The sequence below is a fragment of the Bufo bufo genome, chromosome 8 (assembly GCF_905171765.1).
Source record: "Bufo bufo chromosome 8, aBufBuf1.1, whole genome shotgun sequence".
NCBI lineage: Eukaryota > Metazoa > Chordata > Amphibia > Anura > Bufonidae > Bufo > Bufo bufo.
This window is the reverse complement of record NC_053396.1, coordinates 592848-612951: the sequence shown is the minus strand read 5'-3', so window position 1 is coordinate 612951 and position 20104 is coordinate 592848. Positions and strand designations below refer to the sequence as shown.

The following is a 20104-nucleotide window of genomic DNA, read 5'->3' as shown; positions in this document are numbered from 1 at the left end:
TCCATAGTCTCACCGCTCTTACAGTATAGAGTCCATAATCTCACCGCTCTTACAGTATAGAGTCCATAGTCTCACTGCTCTTACAGTATAGAGTCCATAGTCTCACTGCTCTTACAGTATAGAGTCCATAGTCTCACTGCTCTTACAGTATAGAGTCCATAGTCTCACTGCTCTTACAGTAAAGAGTCCATAGTCTCACTGCTCTTACAGTAAAGTCCATAGTCTCACTGCTCTTACAGTAAAGAGTCCAAAGTCTCACTGCTCTTACAGTACAGAGTCCATAGTCTCACTGCTCTTACAGTAAAGAGTCCATAGTCTCACTGCTCTTACAGTAAAGAGTCCATAGTCTCACTGCTCTTACAGTATAGAGTCCATAGTCTCACTGCTCTTACAGTAAAGAGTCCATAGTCTCACTGCTCTTACAGTAAAGAGTCCATAGTCTCACTGCTCTTACAGTATAGAGTCCATAGTCTCACTGCTCTTACAGTAAAGAGTCCAAAGTCTCACTGCTCTTACAGTACAGAGTCCATAGTCTCACTGCTCTTACAGTAAAGAGTCCATAGTCTCACTGCTCTTACAGTAAAGAGTCCATAGTCTCACTGCTCTTACAGTATAGAGTCCATAGTCTCACTGCTCTTACAGTAAAGAGTCCATAGTCTCACTGCTCTTACAGTAAAGAGTCCATAGTCTCACTGCTCTTACAGTAAATAGTCCATAGTCTCACTGCTCTTACAGTAAAGAGTCCATAGTCTCACTGCTCTTACAGTAAAGAGTCCATAGTCTCACTGCTCTTACAGTACAGAGTCCATAGTCTCACCGCTCTTACAGTATAGAGTCCATAGTCTCACTGCTCTTACAGTAAAGAGTCCATAGTCTCACTGCTCTTACAGTAAAGAGTCCATAGTCTCACTGCTCTTACAGTAAATAGTCCATAGTCTCACCGCTCTTACAGTATAGAGTCCATAATCTCACTGCTCTTACAGTATAGAGTCCATAGTCTCACTGCTCTTACAGTATAGAGTCCATAGTCTCACTGCTCATACAGTAAAGAGTCCATAGTCTCACTGCTCTTACAGTATAGAGTCCATAGTCTCACTGCTCTTACAGTAAAGAGTCCATAGTCTCACTGCTCTTACAGTAAAGAGTCCATAGTCTCACTGCTCTTACAGTATAGAGTCCATAGTCTCACTGCTCTTACAGTACAGAGTCCATAGTCTCACTGCTCTCACAGTATAGAGTCCATAGTCTCACTGCTCTCACAGTATAGAGTCCATAGTCTCACTGATCTTACAGTATAGAGTCCATAGTCTCACTGCTCATACAGTAAAGAGTCCATAGTCTCACTGCTCTTACAGTAAAGAGTCCATAGTCTCACCGCTCTCACAGTATAGAGTCCATAGTCTCACTGCTCTCACAGTATAGAGTCCATAGTCTCACCGCTCTTACAGTAAAGAGTCCACAGTCTCACTGCTCTTACAGTAAAGAGTCCATAGTCTCACTGCTCTTACAGTAAAGAGTCCATAGTCTCACTGCTCTCACAGTATAGAGTCCATAGTCTCACTGCTCTCACAGTATAGAGTCCATAGTCTCACCGCTCTTACAGTATAGAGTCCATAGTCTCACTGATCTTACAGTAAAGAGTCCATAGTCTCACTGCTCATACAGTAAAGAGTCCATAGTCTCACTGCTCTCACAGTATAGAGTCCATAGTCTCACTGCTCTCACAGTATAGAGTCCATAGTCTCACTGCTCATACAGTAAAGAGTCCATAGTCTCACTGCTCTTACAGTATAGAGTCCATAGTCTCACTGCTCTTACAGTAAAGAGTCCATAGTCTCACTGCTCTTACAGTAAAGAGTCCATAGTCTCACTGCTCTTACAGTAAAGAGTCCACAGTCTCACTGCTCTTACAGTAAAGAGTCCATAGTCTCACTGCTCTTACAGTAAAGAGTCCATAGTCTCACTGCTCTTACAGTATAGAGTCCATAGTCTCACTGCTCTTACAGTATAGAGTCCATAGTCTCACTGCTCTTACAGTAAAGAGTCCATAGTCTCACCGCTCTTACAGTAAAGAGTCCATAGTCTCACTGCTCTTACAGTATAGAGTCCATAGTCTCACTGCTCTTACAGTATAGAGTCCATAGTCTCACTGCTCTTACAGTAAAGAGTCCATAGTCTCACTGCTCTTACAGTAAAGAGTCCATAGTCTCACCGCTCTTACAGTAAAGAGTCCATAATCTCACTGCTCTTACAGTATAGAGTCCATAGTCTCACTGCTCTTACTGTAAAGAGTCCATAGTCTCACTGCTCTTACAGTAAAGAGTCCATAGTCTCACTGCTCTTACAGTAAAGAGTCCATAGTCTCACTGCTCTTACAGTAAAGAGTCCATAGTCTCACTGCTCTTACAGTACAGAGTCCATAGTCTCACCGCTCTTACAGTAAAGAGTCCATAGTCTCACTGCTCTTACAGTACAGAGTCCATAGTCTCACCGCTCTTACAGTATAGAGTCCATAGTCTCACTGCTCTTACAGTAAAGAGTCCATAGTCTCACTGCTCTTACAGTAAAGAGTCCATAGTCTCACTGCTCTTACAGTAAAGAGTCCATAGTCTCACTGCTCTTACAGTAAAGAGTCCATAGTCTCACTGCTCTTACAGTATAGAGTCCATAGTCTCACTGCTCTTACAGTAAAGAGTCCATAGTCTCACTGCTCTTACAGTACAGAGTCCATAGTCTCACTGCTCTTACAGTAAAGAGTCCATAGTCTCACTGCTCTTACAGTAAAGAGTCCATAGTCTCACTGCTATTACAGTAAAGAGTCCATAGTCTCACTGCTCTTACAGTAAAGAGTCCATAGTCTCACTGCTCTTACAGTATAGAGTCCATAGTCTCACTGCTCTTACAGTAAAGAGTCCATAGTCTCACTGCTCTTACAGTAAAGGGTCCATAGTCTCACTGCTCTTACAGTATAGAGTCCATAGTCTCACTGCTCTTACAGTATAGAGTCCATAGTCTCACTGTTCTTACAGTACAGAGTCCATAGTCTCACTGCTCTTACAGTACAGAGTCCATAGTCTCACTGCTCTTACAGTAAAGAGTCCATAGTCTCACTGATCTTACAGTACAGAGTCCATAGTCTCACTGCTATTACAGTAAAGACCCCATAGTCTCACTGCTATTACAGTAAAGAGTCCATAGTCTCACTGCTCTTACAGTATAGAGTCCATAGTCTCACTGCTCTTACAGTAAAGAGTCCATAGTCTCACTGCTATTACAGTAAAGACCCCATAGTCTCACTGCTCTTACAGTATAGAGTCCATAGTCTCACTGCTCTTACAGTATAGAGTCCATAGTCTCACTGCTCTTACAGTATAGAGTCCATAGTCTCAATGCTCTTACAGTAAAGAGTCCATAGTCTCACTGCTCTTACAGTAAAGAGTCCATAGTCTCACTGCTCTTACAGTAAAGAGTCCATAGTCTCACTGCTCTTACAGTAAAGAGTCCATAGTCTCACTGCTCTTACAGTATAGAGTCCATAGTCTCACTGCTCTTACAGTAAAGAGTCCATAGTCTCACTGCTCTTACAGTAAAGAGTCCATAGTCTCACCGCTCTTACAGTAAATAGTCCATAGTCTCACCGCTCTTACAGTATAGAGTCCATAGTCTCACTGCTCTTACAGTAAAGAGTCCATAGTCTCACTGCTCTTACAGTACAGAGTCCATAGTCTCACCGCTCTTACAGTATAGAGTCCATAGTCTCACTGCTCTTACAGTAAAGAGTCCATAGTCTCACTGCTCTTACAGTAAAGAGTCCATAGTCTCACCGCTCTTACAGTAAATAGTCCATAGTCTCACCGCTCTTACAGTATAGAGTCCATAATCTCACTGCTCTTACAGTATAGAGTCCATAGTCTCACTGCTCTTACAGTAAAGAGTCCATAGTCTCACTGCTCTTACAGTATAGAGTCCATAGTCTCACTGCTCTTACAGTACAGAGTCCATAGTCTCACTGCTCTCACAGTATAGAGTCCATAGTCTCACTGCTCTCACAGTATAGAGTCCATAGTCTCACTGATCTTACAGTATAGAGTCCATAGTCTCACTGCTCATACAGTAAAGAGTCCATAGTCTCACCGCTCTTACAGTAAAGAGTCCATAGTCTCACCGCTCTCACAGTATAGAGTCCATAGTCTCACTGCTCTCACAGTATAGAGTCCATAGTCTCACCGCTCTTACAGTAAAGAGTCCACAGTCTCACTGCTCTTACAGTAAAGAGTCCATAGTCTCACTGCTCTTACAGTAAAGAGTCCATAGTCTCACTGCTCTCACAGTATAGAGTCCATAGTCTCACTGCTCTCACAGTATAGAGTCCATAGTCTCACCGCTCTTACAGTATAGAGTCCATAGTCTCACTGATCTTACAGTAAAGAGTCCATAGTCTCACTGCTCATACAGTAAAGAGTCCATAGTCTCACTGCTCTTACAGTATAGAGTCCATAGTCTCACTGCTCTTACAGTATAGAGTCCATAGTCTCACTGCTCTTACAGTAAAGAGTCCATAGTCTCACTGCTCTTACAGTAAAGAGTCCATAGTCTCACCGCTCTTACAGTAAAGAGTCCATAATCTCACTGCTCTTACAGTATAGAGTCCATAGTCTCACTGCTCTTACTGTAAATAGTCCATAGTCTCACTGCTCTTACAGTAAAGAGTCCATAGTCTCACTGCTCTTACAGTAAAGAGTCCATAGTCTCACCGCTCTTACAGTACAGAGTCCATAGTCTCACCGCTCTTACAGTAAAGAGTCCATAGTCTCACTGCTCTTACAGTACAGAGTCCATAGTCTCACCGCTCTTACAGTATAGAGTCCATAGTCTCACTGCTCTTACAGTAAAGAGTCCATAGTCTCACTGCTCTTACAGTAAAGAGTCCATAGTCTCACTGCTCTTACAGTAAAGAGTCCATAGTCTCACTGCTCTTACAGTATAGAGCCCATAGTCTCACTGCTCTTACAGTAGAGTTCATAGTCTCACTGCTCTTACAGTATAGAGTCCATAGTCTCACTGCTCTTACAGTAAAGAGTCCATAGTCTCACTGCTCTTACAGTATAGAGTCCATAGTCTCACTGCTCTTACAGTATAGAGTCCATAGTCTCACTGCTCTTACAGTATAGAGTCCATAGTCTCACTGTTCTTACAGTACAGAGTCCATAGTCTCACTGCTCTTACAGTACAGAGTCCATAGTCTCACTGCTCTTACAGTAAAGAGTCCATAGTCTCACTGATCTTACAGTACAGAGTCCATAGTCTCACTGCTATTACAGTAAAGACCCCATAGTCTCACTGCTATTACAGTAAAGAGTCCATAGTCTCACTGCTCTTACAGTATAGAGTCCATAGTCTCACTGCTCTTACAGTAAAGAGTCCATAGTCTCACTGCTATTACAGTAAAGACCCCATAGTCTCACTGCTCTTACAGTATAGAGTCCATAGTCTCACTGCTCTTACAGTATAGAGTCCATAGTCTCACTGCTCTTACAGTATAGAGTCCATAGTCTCAATGCTCTTACAGTAAAGAGTCCATAGTCTCACTGCTCTTACAGTAAAGAGTCCATAGTCTCACTGCTCTTACAGTAAAGAGTCCATAGTCTCACTGCTCTTACAGTATAGAGTCCATAGTCTCACTGCTCTTACAGTAAAGAGTCCATAGTCTCACTGCTCTTACAGTAAAGAGTCCATAGTCTCACTGCTCTTACAGTAAAGAGTCCATAGTCTCACTGCTCTTACAGTAAAGAGTCCATAGTCTCACCGCTCTTACAGTAAAGAGTCCATAGTCTCACCGCTCTTACAGTAAAGAGTCCATAGTCTCACTGCTCTTACAGTAAAGAGCCCATAGTCTCACTGCTCTTACAGTAAAGAGTCCATAGTCTCACTGCTCTTACAGTAAAGAGTCCATAGTCTCACTGCTCTTACAGTAAAGAGTCCATAGTCTCACCGCTCTTACAAAGAGTCCATAGTCTCACCGCTCTTACAAAGAGTCCATAGTCTCACTGCTCTTACAGTACAGAGTCCATAGTCTCACTGCTCTTACAGTACAGAGTCCATAGTCTCACTGCTCTTACAGTATAGAGTCCATAGTCTCACTGGTCTTACAGTATAGAGTCCATAGTCTCACTGCTCTTACAGTATAGAGTCCATAGTCTCACTGCTCTTACAGTAAAGAGTCCATAGTCTCACTGCTCTTACAGTAAAGAGTCCATAGTCTCACTGCTCTTACAGTATAAAGTCCATAGTCTCACTGCTCTTACAGTAAAGAGTCCATAGTCTCACTGCTCTTACAGTAAAGAGTCCATAGTCTCACTGCTCTTACAGTATAGAGTCCATAGTCTCACTGCTCTTACAGTAAAGAGTCCATAGTCTCACTGCTCTTACAGTAAAGAGTCCATAGTCTCACTGCTCTTACAGTATAGAGTCCATAGTCTCACTGCTCTTACAGTACAGAGTCCATAGTCTCACTGCTCTTACAGTATAGAGTCCATAGTCTCACTGCTCTTACAGTATAGAGTCCATAGTCTCACTGCTCTTACAGTATAGAGTCCATAGTCTCACTGCTCTTACAGTAAAGAGTCCATAGTCTCACTGCTCTTACAGTACAGAGTCCATAGTCTCACTGCTCTTACAGTATAGAGTCCATAGTCTCACTGCTCTTACAGTATAGAGTCCATAGTCTCACTGCTCTTACAGTAAAGAGTCCATAGTCTCACTGCTCTTACAGTACAGAGTCCATAGTCTCACTGCTCTTACAGTATAGAGTCCATAGTCTCACTGCTCTTACAGTACAGAGTCCATAGTCTCACTGCTCTTACAGTATAGAGTCCATAGTCTCACTGCTCTTACAGTAAAGAGTCCATAGTCTCACTGCTCTTACAGTATAGAGTCCATAGTCTCACTGCTCTTACAGTACAGAGTCCATAGTCTCACCGCTCTTACAGTAAAGAGTCCATAGTATCACTGATCTTACAGTATAGAGTCCATAGTCTCACTGCTCTTACAGTAAAGAGTCCATAGTCTCACTGCTCTTACAGTAAAGAGTCCATAGTCTCACTGCTCTTACAGTATAGAGTCCATAGTCTCACTGCTCTTACAGTACAGAGTCCATAGTCTCACCGCTCTTACAGTATAGAGTCCATAGTCTCACCGCTCTTACAGTAAGGGAGTCCATAGTCTCACTGCTCTTACAGTAAAGACCCCATAGTCTCACCGCTCTTACAAAGAGTCTGTAGTCTCACTGCTCTTCCTCGTTCACTTCCAAATGAAAACAAACAAAATAACAATTTTTAAACTGAAAGTGAAGAAAAGTAATAATGTTCACAAAATAGAAATGTGATAAATGGGCCAATCCAGAGAATGAGAACCATCTCCAAACCATTCTGCTGCCCCTCCATGCTTGAATTCCGTGTTTCTGGGTCTTCTGCGGCCGTTGGACCCAATAATGCTGCTTTCGTCTGTCCATAGAACGTTCCGCCGCTTCTCTTTCGGCCTTTTCAGCAGGATGTATTCTTCTCATTCCTGGTTCTTTACCAGGTTTGTCTTCACTTCGGTGTCTTCTGATTGCACCGCTCAAAGGTAGATGAAGATCTTGGATTTCCCAGGAGCCGATCTCTGGAGGCTTCTTAGCCATTCCTCTTATTCCATCATCTACACGGATGGCGGTATTTCTTTTCTTTTCTTTTTTTTACTATTTTAAAGTAGTGGAGTTCATTTTAGCCAATAATTTTCTGCCCTTCATGTGTTTTCCCCGTCTCCAATCAACTTCTTGATCAAAGTTCTTATTTCTTCAGTCCAATGTCTGGAACGACCTATTTTACTGCCTGAGCTCGGGCTAAAACCAGCAGGTCCAACATTCGCCTCCCCCCCTCCTTTAAATAAGGGCCATGATTGACACCTGTCACAGGATGAATGACCACACTCGCTGACCTCCACGCACTTCCTGACTGTTGGTCGCCCATTACTCGGCCACACCCAGTTATGCATTTATTCTCATGTTGAATTATCTTTTCTGCCAAAAACAGTAATTAAACACATTAGTGATTAGCCTGCTGTTATCTTGCACATAACTATAATCCTGATGGGGGTTGTAGTCCTCTATAGTTCCTTATGGTCTCCACGGCAACATTTACCTTGTTGAAACTTTCTAATGTTTATTGTATTGCTGATGTGTAATTGCCTGTAACGTGGATCACGTGATGTGGTCACATGACTAGTTACAAAGGGTTTTGCCTAGACCCCGCTCTTCAGGGGGAGTCCGGCCCGTGAGCAGCTCATTACTGGAGGCTGTTGATTGTTTCTCACTTTTATATTGTTGCATAAAGACGCCAGTTTACAGCAAGCAGATCCGCCAGCGAAAAGACCTGTCAAAGCATTTACCGCCAAATGCTCCCGACATCACATGCTGGAATCACAAGGGGACAAAAGTAAAGAGAGATGTCAGAGGATTAGACAGTAATATAGCTAAAACTGCCGCATACAGCACCATCTGCGGCTGCGATATTTTACATATGGCGGTCATTTGCATTCTATAAAGTATGAGAAGCTACAAGAGGTGGGGGAAGAAAGAGTCCTGACCATAGGAGCTTACAATCTATAAGAGGCGAGGGAAGAGAGAGAGTCCTGATCATAGGAGCTGAAAGTATATAAGGAATAAGAAAGTACTGCTGGGTCTATACGGTGGACGAGCAGCCTCCCTCTATACCGTACCGCTGGGTCTATACAGTGTGATGTAGGACGAGCAGCCTCCTCCCTCTATACCGTACCGCTGGGTCTATACGGTGTGATGTAGGACGAGCAGCCTCCCTCCCTCCTGTACCGCTGGGTCTATACAGTGTGATGTAGGACGAGCAGCCTCCCTCCCTCCTGTACTGCTGGGTCTATACGGTGTGATGTAGGACGAGCAGCCTCCCTCCCTCCTGTACCGCTGGGTCTATACAGTGAGATGTAGGACGAGCAGCCTCCCTCCCTCCTGTACCACTGGGTCTATACGGTGTGATGTAGGATGAGCAGCCTCCTCCCTCCTGTACCGCTGGGTCTATACGGTGTGATGTAGGACGAGCAGCCTCCCTCCCTCTATACCGCTGGGTCTATACGGTGTGATGTAGGACGAGCAGCCTCCCTCCTGTACCGCTGGGTCTATACGGTGTGATGTAGGACGAGCAGCCTCCCTCCCTCCTGTACTGCTGGGTCTATACGGTGTGATGTAGGATGAGCAGCCTCCTCCCTCCTGTACCGCTGGGTCTATACAGTGAGATGTAGGACGAGCAGCCTCCCTCCCTCCTGTACCGCTGGGTCTATACAGGGTGTGATGTAGGATGAGCAGCCTCCTCCCTCCTGTACCGCTGGGTCTATACGGTGTGATGTAGGACGAGCAGCCTCCCTCCCTCCTGTACCGCTGGGTCTATACGGTGTGATGTAGGACGAGCAGCCTCCCTCCCTCCTGTACCGCTGGGTCTATACAGTGTGATGTAGGACGAGCAGCCTCCTCCCTCCTGTACTGCTGGGTCTATACGGTGTGATGTAGGACGAGCAGCCTCTCTCCCTCCTGTACCGCTGGGTCTATACAGGGTGAGATGTAGGACGAGCAGCCTCCCTCCCTCCTGTACCGCTGGGTCTATACGGTGTGATGTAGGACGAGCAGCCTCCCTCCCTCCTGTACCACTGGGTCTATACGGTGTGATGTAGGATGAGCAGCCTCCTCCCTCCTGTACCGCTGGGTCTATACGGTGTGATGTAGGACGAGCAGCCTCCCTCCCTCCTGTACCGCTGGGTCTATACGGTGTGATGTAGGACGAGCAGCCTCCCTCCCTCTATACCGCTGGGTCTATACGGTGTGATGTAGGACGAGCAGCCTCCCTCCTGTACCGCTGGGTCTATACGGTGTGATGTAGGACGAGCAGCCTCCCTCCTGTACTGCTGGGTCTATACAGTGAGATGTAGGACGAGCAGCCTCCCTCCCTCCTGTACCGCTGGGTCTATACGGTGTGATGTAGGACGAGCAGCCTCCCTCTATACCGCTGGGTCTATACGGTGTGATGTAGGACGAGCAGCCTCCCTCCCTCTATACCGCTGGGTCTATACGGTGTGATGTAGGACGAGCAGCCTCCCTCCCTCCTGTACCGCTGGGTCTATACGGTGTGATGTAGGACGAGCAGCCTCCCTCCCTCCTGTACCGCTGGGTCTATACGGTGTGATGTAGGACGAGCAGCCTCCCTCCCTCCTGTACTGCTGGGTCTATACGGTGAGATGTAGGACGAGAAGCCTCCCTCTCTCCTGTACCGCTGGGTCTATACGGTGTGATGTAGGACGAGCAGCCTCTCTCTCTCCTGTACCGCTGGGTCTATACGGTGTGATGTAGGATGAGCAGCCTCCTCCCTCCTGTACCGCTGGGTCTATACAGTGTGATGTAAGACGAGCAGCCTCCTCCCTCCTGTACTGCTGGGTCTATACGGTGTGATGTAGGATGAGCAGCCTCCTCCCTCCTGTACTGCTGGGTCTATACGGTGTGATGTAGGACGAGCAGCCTCCCTCCCTCCTGTACCGCTGGGTCTATACGGTGTGATGTAGGACGAGCAGCCTCCTCCCTCCTGTACCGCTGGGTCTATACGGTGTGATGTAGGACGAGAAGCCTCCCTCTCTCCTGTACCGCTGGGTCTATACAGTGTGATGTAGGACGAGCAGCCTCCTCCCTCCTGTACTGCTGGGTCTATACGGTGTGATGTAGGACGAGCAGCCTCCCTCCCTCCTGTACTGCTGGGTCTATACGGTGTGATGTAGGACGAACAGCCTCCCTCCCTCCTGTACCGCTGGGTCTATACAGTGTGATGTAGGACGAGCAGCCTCCTCCCTCCTGTACCGCTGGGTCTATACGGTGTGATGTAGGACGAGCAGCCTCCCTCCCTCCTGTACCGCTGGGTCTATACGGTGTGATGTAGGACGAACAGCCTCTCTCTCTCCTGTACTGCTGGGTCTATACGGTGTGATGTAGGACGAGCAGCCTCCCTCCCTCCTGTACTGCTGGGTCTATACGGTGTGATGTAGGACGAACAGCCTCTCTCTCTCCTGTACCGCTGGGTCTATACGGTGTGATGTAGGATGAGCAGCCTCCTCCCTCCTGTACCGCTGGGTCTATACGGTGTGATGTAGGACGAGCAGCCTCCCTCCCTCCTGTACCGCTGGGTCTATACGGTGTGATGTAGGACGAGCAGCCTCCCTCCCTCCTGTACCGCTGGGTCTATACGGTGTGATGTAGGACGAACAGCCTCTCTCTCTCCTGTACTGCTGGGTCTATACGGTGTGATGTAGGACGAGCAGCCTCCCTCCCTCCTGTACCGCTGGGTCTATACGGTGTGATGTAGGATGAGCAGCCTCCTCCCTCCTGTACCGCTGGGTCTATACGGTGTGATGTAGGACGAGCAGCCTCCCTCCCTCCCTCCTGTACCGCTGGGTCTATACGGTGTGATGTAGGACGAGCAGCCTCCCTCCTGTACCACTGGGTCTATACAGGGTGTGATGTAGGACGAGCAGCCTCCTGTACCGCTGGGTCTATACGGTGTGATGTAGGACGAGCAGCCTCCTCCCTCCTGTACCGCTGGGTCTATACGGTGTGATGTAGGACGAGCAGCCTCCCTCCCTCCTGTACCACTGGGTCTATACAGGGTGTGATGTAGGACGAGCAGCCTCCCTCTATACCGTACTGCTGGGTCTATACGGTGTGATGTAGGACGAGAAGCCTCCCTCCCTCCTGTACTGCTGGGTCTATACGATGTGATGTAGGACGAGCAGCCTCCCTCCCTCCTGTACTGCTGGGTCTATACGGTGTGATGTAGGACGAGCAGCCTCCCTCCCTCCTGTACCGCTGGGTCTATACGGTGTGATGTAGGACGAGCAGCCTCCCTCCCTCCTGTACCGCTGGGTCTATATGGTGAGATGTAGGACGAGCAGCCTCCCTCCCTCTATACCGTACTGCTGGGTCTATACGGTGTGATGTAGGACGAGCAGCCTCCCTCCCTCCTGTACCGCTGGGTCTATACGGTGTGTGATGTAGGACGAGCAGCCTCCCTCCTGTACCACTGGGTCTATACAGGGTGTGATGTAGGACGAGCAGCCTCCCTCCCTCCTGTACCGCTGGGTCTATACGGTGTGATGTAGGACGAGCAGCCTCCCTCTATACCGTACTGCTGGGTCTATACGGTGAGATGTAGGACGAGCAGCCTCCCTCTATACCGTACCGCTGGGTCTATACGGTGTGATGTAGGACGAGCAGCCTCCCTCCCTCCTGTACCGCTGGGTCTATACGGTGTGATGTAGGACGAGCAGCCTCCCTCCCTCCTGTACCGCTGGGTCTATATGGTGAGATGTAGGACGAGCAGCCTCCCTCTCTCCTGTACTGCTGGGTCTATACAGTGTGATGTAGGACGAGCAGCCTCCCTCCTGTACCGATGGGTCTATACGGTGAGATGTAGGACGAGCAGCCTCCCTCCCTCCTGTACCGCTGGGTCTATACGGTGAGATGTAGGATGAGCAGCCTCCTCCCTCCTGTACCGCTGGGTCTATACGGTGTGATGTAGGACGAGCAGCCTCCCTCCCTCCTGTACCGCTGGGTCTATACGGTGTGATGTAGGACGAGCAGCCTCCCTCCCTCCTGTACCGCTGGGTCTATACGGTGTGATGTAGGACGAGCAGCCTCCTCCCTCCTGTACTGCTGGGTCTATACGGTGTGATGTAGGACGAGCAGCCTCCCTCCCTCCTGTACCGCTGGGTCTATACGGTGTGATGTAGGACGAGCAGCCTCCTGTACCGCTGGGTCTATACGGTGTGATGTAGGACGAGCAGCCTCCCTCCCCCCTGTACCGCTGGGTCTATACGGTGTAATGTAGGACGAGCAGCCTCCTCCCTCTATACCGTACCGCTGGGTATACAGTCGTGGCCTAAAGTTTTGAGAATTACATAAATATTGGAAATTGGAAAAGTTGCTGCTTAAATTTTTATAATAGCAATTTGCATATACTCCAGAATGTTATGAAGAGTGATCAGATGAATTGCATAGTCCTTCTTTGCCATGAAAATTAACTTAATCCAAAAAAACCTTTCCACTGCATTTCATTGCTGTCATTAAAGGACCTTCTGAGATCATTTCAGTAATCGTCTTGTTAACTCAGGTGAGAATGTTGACGAGCACAAGGCTGGAGATCATTATGTCAGGCTGATTGGGTTAAAATGGCAGACTTGACATGTTAAAAGGAGGGTGATGCTTGAAATCATTGTTCTTCCATTGTTAACCATGGTGACCTGCAAAGAAACGCGTGCAGCCATAATTGCGTTGCATAAAAATGGCTTCACAGGCAAGGATATTGTGGCTACTAAGATTGCACCTCAATCAACAATTTATAGGATCATCAAGAACTTCAAGGAAAGAGGTTCAATTCTTGTTAAGAAGGCTTCAGGGCGTCCAAGAAAGTCCAGCAAGGGCCAGGATCGTCTCCTAAAGAGGATTCAGCTGCGGGATCGGAGTGCCACCAGTGCAGAGCTTGCTCAGGAATGGCAGCAGGCAGGTGTGAGCGCATCTGCACGCACAGTGAGGCCAAGACTTCTGGAAGATGGCCTGGTGTCAAGAAGGGCAGCAAAGAAGCCACTTCTCTCCAAAAAAAACATCAGGGACAGATTGATCTTCTGCAGAAAGTATGGTGAATGGACTGCTGAGGACTGGGGCAAAGTCATATTCTCCGATGAAGCCTCTTTCCGATTGTTTGGGGCATCTGGAAAAAGGCTTGTCCGGAGAAGAAAAGGTGAGCGCTACCATCAGTCCTGTGTCATGCCAACAGTAAAGCATCCTGAGACCATCCATGTGTGGGGTTGCTTCTCATCCAAGGGAGTGGGCTCACTCACAATTTTGCCCAAAAACACAGCCATGAATAAAGAATGGTCCCAAAACACCCTCCAACAGCAACTTCTTCCAGCAATCCAACAACAGTTTGGTGAAGAACAATGCATTTTCCAGCACGATGGAGCACCGAGCCATAAGGCAAAAGTGATAACTAAGTGGCTCGGGGACCAAAACGTTGACATTTTGGGTCCATGGCCTGGAAACTCCCCAGATCTTAATCCCATTGAGAACTTGTGGTCAATCCTCAAGAGGCGGGTGAACAAACAAAAACCCACTAATTCTGACAAACTCCAAGAAGTGATGATGAAAGAATGGGTTGTATCAGTCAGGAATTGGCCCAGAAGTTGATTGAGAGCATGCCCAGTCGGATTGCAGAGGTCCTGAAAAAGAAGGGCCAACACTGCAAATACTGACTCTTTGCATAAATGTCATGGAATTGTCGATAAAAGCCTTTGAAACGTATGAAGTGCGTGTAATTATATTTCACTACATCACAGAAACAACTGAAACAAAGATCTAAAAGCAGTTTAGCAGCAAACTCTGTGAAAACTAATATTTGTGTCATTCTCAAAACTTTTGGCCATGAGTGTATACGGTGAGATGTAGGACGAGCAGCCTCCCTCCCTCTATACCGTACTGCTGGGTCTATACAGTGTGATGTAGGACGAGCAGCCTCCCTCCCTCCTGTACCGCTGGGTCTATACAGTGTGATGTAGGACGAGCAGCCTCCCTCCCTCCTGTACCGCTGGGTCTATACGGTGTGATGTAGGACGAGCAGCCTCCCTCCCTCCTGTACCGCTGGGTCTATACGGTGAGATGTAGGACGAGCAGCCTCCCTCTATACCGTACTGCTGGGTCTATACTGTGTTATGTAGGACGAGTAGCCTCCCTCCCTCCTGTACTGCTGGGTCTATACGGTGAGATGTAGGACGAGCAGCCTCCCTCCCTCCTGTACCGCTGGGTCTATACGGTGTGATGTAGGACGAGCAGCCTCCCTCCCTCCTGTACCGCTGGGTCTATACGGTGAGATGTAGGACGAGCAGCCTCCCTCCCTCCTGTACCGCTGGGTCTCTACAGGGTGTGATGTAGGACGAGCAGCCTCCCTCCCTCCTGTACCGCTGGGTCTATACGGTGTGATGTAGGACGAGCAGCCTCCCTCCCTCCTGTACCGTTGGGTCTCTACAGGGTGTGATGTAGGACGAGCAGCCTCCTGTACCGCTGGGTCTATACGGTGTGATGTAGGACGAGCAGCCTCCCTCCCTCCTGTACCGCTGGGTCTCTACAGGGTGTGATGTAGGACGAGCAGCCTCCCTCCCTCCTGTACCGCTGGGTCTATACGGTGTGATGTAGGACGAGCAGCCTCCCTCCCTCCTGTACCGTTGGGTCTCTACAGGGTGTGATGTAGGACGAGCAGCCTCCCTCCCTCCTGTACCGTTGAGTCTCTACAGGGTGTGATGTAGGACGAGCAGCCTCCTGTACCGCTGGGTCTATACGGTGTGATGTAGGACGAGCAGCCTCCCTCCCTCCTGTACCGCTGGGTCTCTACAGGGTGTGATGTAGGACGAGCAGCCTCCCTCCCTCCTGTACCGCTGGGTCTCTACAGGGTGTGATGTAGGACGAGCAGCCTCCCTCCCTCCTGTACCGCTGGGTCTCTACAGGGTGTGATGTAGGACGAGCAGCCTCCCTCCCTCCTGTACCGCTGGGTCTATATGGTGTGATGTAGGACGAGCAGCCTCCCTCCCTCCTGTACCGCTGGGTCTATACGGTGAGATGTAGGACGAGCAGCCTCTCTCCCTCCTGTACCGTTGGGTCTCTACAGGGTGTGATGTAGGACGAGCAGCCTCCCTCCCTCCTGTACCGCTGGGTCTCTACAGGGTGTGATGTAGGACGAGCAGCCTCCCTCCCTCCTGTACCGCTGGGTCTCTACAGGGTGTGATGTAGGACGAGCAGCCTCCCTCCCTCCTGTACCGCTGGGTCTCTACAGGGTGTGATGTAGGACGAGCAGCCTCCCTCCCTCCTGTACCGCTGGGTCTATATGGTGTGATGTAGGACGAGCAGCCTCCCTCCCTCCTGTACCGCTGGGTCTATATGGTGTGATGTAGGATGAGCAGCCTCCCTCCCTCCTGTACCGCTAGGTCTATACAGGGTGTGATGTAGGACGAGCAGCCTCCCTCTCTCATGTACTGCTGGGTCTATACGGTGTGATGTAGGACGAGCAGCCTCCCTCCCTCCTGTACCGCTGGGTCTATACGGTGTGATGTAGGACGAGCAGCCTCCCTCTCTCCTGTACCGCTGGGTCTATACGGTGTGATGTAGGACGAGCAGCCTCCCTCCTGTACTGCTGGGTCTATACGGTGAGATGTAGGACGAGCAGCCTCCCTCCCTCCTGTACCGCTGGGTCTCTACAGGGTGTGATGTAGGACGAGCAGCCTCCCTCCCTCCTGTACCGCTGGGTCTATATGGTGTGATGTAGGACGAGCAGCCTCCCTCCCTCCTGTACCGCTGGGTCTATACGGTGAGATGTAGGACGAGCAGCCTCTCTCCCTCCTGTACCGTTGGGTCTCTACAGGGTGTGATGTAGGACGAGCAGCCTCCCTCCCTCCTGTACCGCTGGGTCTCTACAGGGTGTGATGTAGGACGAGCAGCCTCCCTCCCTCCTGTACCGCTGGGTCTCTACAGGGTGTGATGTAGGACGAGCAGCCTCCCTCCCTCCTGTACCGCTGGGTCTCTACAGGGTGTGATGTAGGACGAGCAGCCTCCCTCCCTCCTGTACCGCTGGGTCTATATGGTGTGATGTAGGACGAGCAGCCTCCCTCCCTCCTGTACCGCTGGGTCTATATGGTGTGATGTAGGATGAGCAGCCTCCCTCCCTCCTGTACCGCTAGGTCTATACAGGGTGTGATGTAGGACGAGCAGCCTCCCTCTCTCATGTACTGCTGGGTCTATACGGTGTGATGTAGGACGAGCAGCCTCCCTCCCTCCTGTACCGCTGGGTCTATACGGTGTGATGTAGGACGAGCAGCCTCCCTCTCTCCTGTACCGCTGGGTCTATACGGTGTGATGTAGGACGAGCAGCCTCCCTCCTGTACTGCTGGGTCTATACGGTGAGATGTAGGACGAGCAGCCTCCCTCCCTCCTGTACCACTGGGTCTATACAGGGTGTGATGTAGGACGAGCAGCCTCCCTCTATACCGCTGGGTCTATACGGTGTGATGTAGGACGAGCAGCCTCCCTCCCTCCTGTACCGCTGGGTCTCTACAGGGTGTGATGTAGGACGAGCAGCCGCTGCTGATTCTGGGTAAATGCTATTTCTTTTCTTTCACAGTCTGCCTTAGATTACTTTGTAATTGGGAAAACATGAAGAATGTAAACCGGTGGAAAAATCCAGCCCAGGAAGCAATCACTGCGGACTCTGCCAGGGCACGGTCTACTATATACTGCATTTGTGACGGAGCCCACCGAACATAATCACTGGTATAACATATAGTAACTTGAAATGCTCCATGTTGTCGCATATACTTGGGGGTCAGACCATGGTCCCCGATACTACTGAACCAATTCCTGGCAGCTGACGGCAAAGGAGACAAATCAAGGAGAAAATAGAAACTGTACAAACTTTGCTGTTTTCAGGGGGGAAACTCCAGACGACGGACGCCCCAGGGGAATGTACATCATTGTAGCTTTAAATCTGCGGGATCTACTGTATGAGGATTTATAATGTCTATTGTGTTTATGCTGCGTGACTGAGGCGTTGTGTGGCCCCTGCCTCAAAAGCACCTCCACCAACTAGCCGTGTACAGATACCCAAGAAGAGTCACCGATTTCTACACCTTTTTTTTTTTTTTTAATAGTAAAATGAATGTTCTGTCGTCCCTTCCTTGAACTTGTCGGGGGAACCGCTGTCAATTACACAGGTTATTGGTCGTAGGATCTGGCAGCACAGAAATAATTCTCAGGTTCCTGACCTGCAGTCAGAATATCATTCCACTCGCATCAAGCATGTGAGACACCTAGCGCTGCTCCACCTGCCAAACCTGGAGCCAGATGCTGGTTCACCACTTACATGAAAGTCTGGCAAGGAGCAGTCACTGCATTGCTGAGCAGGAAGCTGCAGTACCATGTCATTTGTAATCTACTCATGGGTCATATATCCTGCTGTGTATATTACATGTATGCTATGCATATAGAACTATTGTGATGCAGAAGTTGTTCAGAGCCCTGGAAGAGGCTTCTCTGACAAAACTCATCACAGATCAGCAGAAACAATAAAGAGTTCTCTGATTACCGAGCTGTGTCCTTTGGTGGTGCCTGGATCATCATCATCATCATCATCATCATCATCATCTCCTCCTCCTCCTTCTTCTTCTTCTTATCCTCCTCCTCCTCCATCTCCTTCTTCTTCTTCTTCTCCTCCTCCTCCTCCTCCTCCTCCTCCTCCTCCATCTCCTCCTCCTTCTTCTTCTCCTCCTCCATCTCCTCCTCCTCCTTCTTCTTCTCCTCCTCCTCCTCCATCTCCTCCTCCTTCTTCTTCTTCTTCTTCTCCTCCTCCTCCACACATCAGTTTGCTTCTGTAGAGTCTGTGGGACTCCTGTACATAGCTGGCTGTGCTGTTAGCACCCTGTTCCCGGGGGCCCCGATGTCACGTCTCTGCTCTACCCCTCCTCCTCTCACAGTGGCACTGTATTAGACCTTACAGCAGGGAGGGAGGGAGAATATCCATCAGTCTTTATACCCACTAAAGAACTTGGACTAATAATCAGCAGGGCTGTGCAAAAAGATTTCAACCATTTCTAAAGAGTAGTCCATTACTCTAGATTTTAAAATAACATCTCAATTTCATTTTCAGTTCTTCTGAACCATCAAAAGAACAGAAAAAATTGGCATCTGTTTGAGCAATTTCCATCAGCTCAGAGGAACAGAAAATGAAATTGACATTTCTGTAAACCCAGCCCATGAAAGCTTGTGAAGGAAGCATCTTCCAGGACACACCAACCTTAAACGCCTGCATCTGTTATAAAGGGAAGGGGGTCACACAGACCTCACATCCAGCATGTATTACTGGGGGGCAGGCTGTAATCCATATATATTTGGAGGTCTGAGAATGAACTTATTACCCGTTGTAAGTAGGGATGAGCGAATCGACTTCGGATGAAACAACCAAAGCCGAATCGCATAAAACTTCATTCCAATACTGTACGGAGCAGGAAGTCCGTACAGTATTAGAATGTATTGGCTGCAATGAGCCGAAGTTATTGCTTTGCAAAGTCTCGCGAGACTTCGAGTAATAACTTCATAAATTATTTTGTACTGTAAAAAAAAAAATCCTGAACTCGGGTTCGGTTCCAAGTGGTACCTTGGAAGTAATGGCTCAGATGAGCCGAAGTTAATACATTCCTGCTCCGTACAGTATTGGAATGAAATTTTATGCGATTCGACTTGTTTCATCCGAAGTTGATTCGCTCATCCCTACTTACAAAGGGTAATAAGTTCAGTTTTATGCATATCGACTTCGGATGATTCACTCATCCCTTGTTGTAAGTCATAGTATGCACTGACATGTGAAATTAAGGTTAAAGGGTTATTCCGGTTATATTAAGTTATCCCCTAGCCACAGGATAGAGAATATTAGATCGGTGGGGGCTTACTGCTGAGACCCCCGCTGATCACACTGTATTTGGCTGTCCAGCGCTGTTATAGAAATGAATGGACTGGCGCTCCGTTCATTTTGGGTAGGCTCTATGGGGTATGGAGCTCCCATTCTGATAATTGCTGAGAGTCTCCGCCGATCTAATAGTTATCCTCTATCCTGTGAATGCGGGATAACAGTATAACCAGAATACTCCTTTAATTTACATGGGACTGCAGCAGCCCTTCACCATGGCTTCAGGACACACCAGCTCTAAATGGAAGAGGAGATTGCACCTTAAATGCCAGTGTGACAAAAGTTTGTTCCCAGGCATTTTTACACAATCTTTGCCACTTGGGAGGCATTGGCAAGTTTACTGGAAATGCGAACAAGAGGAGCAAAATGTTAGGGGCTGCCAGGCAGGCACTAAGAATCAAGGGCAGTGAGTCAGTTAGCCGTCAGTCGGGGCTGTGAGTCAGGAACCGAGAGTCGGGGCTGTGAGTCAGGAACCGTCAGTCGGGGCTGTGAGTCAGGAACCGTCAGTC

At 48.6% G+C, this 20104-nt stretch overlaps 1 protein-coding gene across 1 annotated transcript in view; it reads left to right on the top strand.

Annotated features, from left to right (window-relative positions):
- LOC120978007 (DAB2 interacting protein) overlaps positions 1–18173 on the top strand; it is a 115749-nt gene extending 97576 nt beyond the window's left edge. The window contains exon 14 of the mRNA XM_040406239.1: positions 17259–18173. Coding sequence (XP_040262173.1) covers positions 17259–17268 — 10 coding nt within the window. The 3' untranslated portion in view covers positions 17269–18173. The remainder of the gene's footprint in view (positions 1–17258) is intronic.
- Positions 18174–20104: the final 1931 nt, after the last annotated feature.